This window comes from Juglans microcarpa x Juglans regia, unplaced genomic scaffold (genome assembly GCF_004785595.1).
Source record: "Juglans microcarpa x Juglans regia isolate MS1-56 unplaced genomic scaffold, Jm3101_v1.0 JmScfU0059, whole genome shotgun sequence".
In the NCBI taxonomy this organism is placed as follows: Eukaryota; Viridiplantae; Streptophyta; class Magnoliopsida; order Fagales; family Juglandaceae; genus Juglans; species Juglans microcarpa x Juglans regia.
In genome coordinates this window covers 1-4,001 of record NW_024475803.1, presented here as the reverse complement: position 1 = coordinate 4,001, position 4,001 = coordinate 1, and the positions used below count along the sequence as shown (strand labels likewise).

The window sequence follows — 4,001 nt, the reverse complement described above, 5'->3', positions numbered from 1 at the left end:
CAATTACATACATCGCCGGTAAAGGAGGTTTTTCTTGTAGTGGTGGAGACTCCACTGAGAAAGCCAAATAACTTTAAGGCCTTGGGTTCTCACCGGGCTTAATTGGTCCGGTCTACGCCCTCTACTTGGTTGTTCAGTAAAAATGGAAAATTAAAGGAAGTCTCAAAATATTTGTTTCCCGTATTTCATTTTTATGAACAACAACGTCCTGACTTTGACAATTATGAATGAAAATTATGAATACTTATGTGTGTTTATCTATTACTATTATAGTAAAATTATAAATTTTATGGAAAAAAATGTCAATTATTATGTTTTTTTCAACCTGTTCAAAAGCCAACAATAACATTCGACGAAATTTCTTTAGCCTAATAATTGTTCGAACACCAATAATTCTATTTTAAAACAAAACAATAATAATAATTTGATCCCCAAATCTTTATGCAAATAGATATTGTAATTTTTTCCATTATTTTTAAAACTGAACATTCTATTATTAAAACTTAGACAAATTAAAATAAACAATCGAATGGTTTTTTAGCCCAATATTTGAATGGCCTCACTTTTTATGTTCAAATGTAATTTTCTCCGTTCCGTAATTGACAATAAAAAAGAATTTATTATATAGAAATTATAACTAGATAATTACTTATGAGAGCAAATATAAATAAATTCTCGTTGAAGACAAGCCATATTATCCCAACAGTATCAATATATAATAACAAAGCTATAAAATTGTATGTTAATAAGAAACAAAGACACACAAAATCACTTCATTCGAATCCATCGGGTTGATAGCTAGCATGACCTTCACTCTTTGTTGCATGAAATTCATATCATGATCTATCATTAGCTAATTAATCTCCTATTGCTTTTCTCCATTCTCAGCCCATATAAGTGTTCCTGCAAAAAAAAATTCATAATTAACAACTCGAACTAAGTCTGATCCTCTTTGACCAAACTTCATTGCAAAGAGAAAATTGACATCACATAATTCACCGACATCATGTAAATCACGGATGGAGAAACATCGAGCTATGAGTTTGTTTATTCTGAGCGTATGTTGTACACGACCTTGGGTTCAGGTATTTCATAGAACCACACTGCAGCCATAGAACTTGTCCCGAGTAAGTAATGAGAAAACACAACTTAGCAACAAAGAAATCACCATAGAATCCATGGCCTCTCATGTGGTTCTCGCAAATGCAAGGGGGGGGGTGTTGTTTGGAAAATCAGAGAGCAATCTGTAACTCAGCAAATGAAAGAACATAGTAAAAGAATGAAGATGTGGTGAGGTTAGAAGATATTAGTGCTGTATATGTTCTGTAAATATGTGGGTGTATTCATACAGCATTCAGAGCTGAGCCTATGTTACTAATAGATGAAGAAAGTGATGATAAGGCATATTATTTCAAGCAGTACTTATCTTTGTGCATACTATGTTCAAATTTTCGAAGCTATTACTAGCAATCTAACAAATTAATTTCTAAACGTGAGGAGTAAAATAAAATGTGATGTCCTACCAGATTTTATGCACAAAGCTTCTTCACATCTTCACAACTTGGATGATGGAGCATATAGTTTGTACGAGAGTGAGCAGCAATAAGGTAACAGCAGCTACAGTAGAAGCTATTTTCCAAGGAGTGCCAAAATAATCACGTTTCAAGGTAGCCTTCCAAGTATGCTTAGTGTTGCTATAGAATGCATTCAAATCTCGAAACAAACCCCGATAAGCACCTTTCCAGCTATAATAAACAATATTCGTCCCCAGATTATTGATAAAAGATGCCACTGAATTGCTGTTGGCAAGCCAATTAATGATGATTCCTTTTCTAATAAGTAAATCTGCATCTTTGGGAGTGTTGATTAGGAAAGTCAATAGCACAATGTAGTCTGTAAAATGTGAATCATGTGGATAATGGCATTGCTCAAATGCTATGATGTTTCGATAAGTAGTCTCTGTCGAATTATACATGTTCATGCATGGAATTTCCAAAGTTCCGTTGGTGAATTTCAAGTCAAGTAAGCATTTGCTTGAGCTCACCTTAAACTTCACTCCAGCCTCATACAACTGGCTTGCCGAATATAAATGATCAGCACTAGGAAGATTATTATTTTCATGCGGTAGCACTAGCAGCTTTCTAGATGATGGAAGAAAAAATGCTCTGGCGAAATCAGCAAAGTGTCTTGTTAGGTCAAGCAAGCATTTGCATGATCTCACCTTAAACTTCACTCCAGCCTCGTACAACTGTCTTACAGTATATAAATGATCAGCTGATCTAGCAAGATCATTACTTTCATGTGGTGACAATAGCTTTCTGGATGATGGAAGTAAAAATGCTTTGGTCATATCAACAAAGTGTCTAATTGGTTGCTCTCCAAGATTTCCAGGAAATTCCTGTTCTTTAATGTACTCCAAGACATCAATTGCAAGCGAAGTGAAGGAAGGATGCTCATCATCCGGTGCACATGCAAGGCTGAATAATATCTCAAGAGCAAAGAAAGGAAGTTGATTTTCAAGTAACTCCAAGTCCAACATAATTTCCTGCCACGATATTGGGTTTAACAGTATATGGTTCTCACGAATAACCCTATCTGATCCTTTGAACCATATTTCGTAGAATAATTCAATAATAAAGATCCCATCCACCAAAATTAATTTCACGAAATCGTCACTGCTAAACTTGATGGTTTCTGCATAACAACTACGCACACTTTCTTCATTTAGCTTTATGGCATTTACTAAAATCTCTATGTTGAAGTCAATCTGCCGCAGGAATCTCTGAAAATATTTTAATTTCAACTTTTCCATGGGTTCTAATATTTTGCTGCCATGGTGGAAAGGCCCTATTGATATAACCTGAGGAGTGTAGGCTTCCTCATTCAATTTTCGAAGACAAGTTGGAATCCTGTAGATACAACACTCATTTGCTGATAAGGGTGGCTCCAAGCTTGCAGCCATTTCTTTGATGCTATTTAGCAACTGATCTCTATGTTGATTTCCATTTCCACTACTCAAAGTGTTTGTAGCTTCCTGACCCCATTGTTGAATTTCAGCATGCTTTTGATTTCCATTTGTGACTGAAGCAGTTTCCACTTTTTGTTGAATTTCTTGATCATCACTTGTTGATTTTTCCATCTCACAATTAATCTTCTTAATTAATTAATTGGCTTCTAGCTCCTGGCCTGCTACTTACACAAATTCAGACTCAGTACTGATTACAATACAATTATATTATAAAAATATGGGCCAATTTTTTGGGCAACTTAATTAGAGTACTTTAATGCTAATGCTAACGCTAACTTTTTCATTTGACGGCTTTAAGAATTAAAAGAAAGGAATTAAAATAAGTACCCATGCAGCTAGTAAACAAATTAAAACCCCATGCATTATCAGTCATTCAAAGTAAATTAACAATATCATATTATATATTATTTATAGATCACCTAGCTAGAAAAATAATACCCAAATCAACGTACAAGCAAGCTATGCATTTATTTTGTATGCAACGAGTTGAGCGCATTAGCTGATGAACTAGCTAGATATACATGCATAAAAATGTCAATATCCTAATAAATTAACATCTCAATATTCAAAACAAAGAGGTCCAGATAGCACATATATAGGCATGGAATTAGATCCATAGATATAGACGACGGGGCTAATTAGTCATTTTTTGACAAATAATTCGTTGCAAATACTCGTTTTTATTACATTGAATAAGCCTAAAAACATAATCAGTGATTATCAATAAGTTAGAAAAGAAAATGGAAGAAATTAAAAGAAAGAAAAAGACGGTGATTTCGAATCATGTTTTCCTTACCGAAACAAACGCTTTCGCTTTTGGTCGCCGCAGTCTCCAACTTCTCAGACTTACAGATCAAAGAACCGATGAAGCAAGTCGAGTGATGAAACGGAGACAAAGACGCTCGTACTCATGTTGGAGTGGAGTTAACGATCAAGAAAAGAGATCTATCCGGATGTTTCGTTGATTTCACTT

The 4,001-nt window shown here is 34.6% G+C and overlaps 1 protein-coding gene across 1 annotated transcript; it reads right to left on the bottom strand.

The window, feature by feature from the left end:
* Positions 1-725: 725 nt before the first annotated feature.
* On the bottom strand, positions 726-3,993 carry LOC121245551 (UPF0481 protein At3g47200-like). The gene is made up of 3 exons (XM_041143581.1): positions 3,825-3,993; positions 1,524-3,151; positions 726-903 (listed from the first exon to the last, which is right to left on the bottom strand). Exon 2 carries the CDS (start codon positions 3,137-3,139, stop codon positions 1,547-1,549), a length of 1,593 nt encoding a protein of 530 aa, XP_040999515.1. The 5' UTR covers positions 3,140-3,151; positions 3,825-3,993; the 3' UTR covers positions 726-903; positions 1,524-1,546.
* Positions 3,994-4,001: the final 8 nt, after the last annotated feature.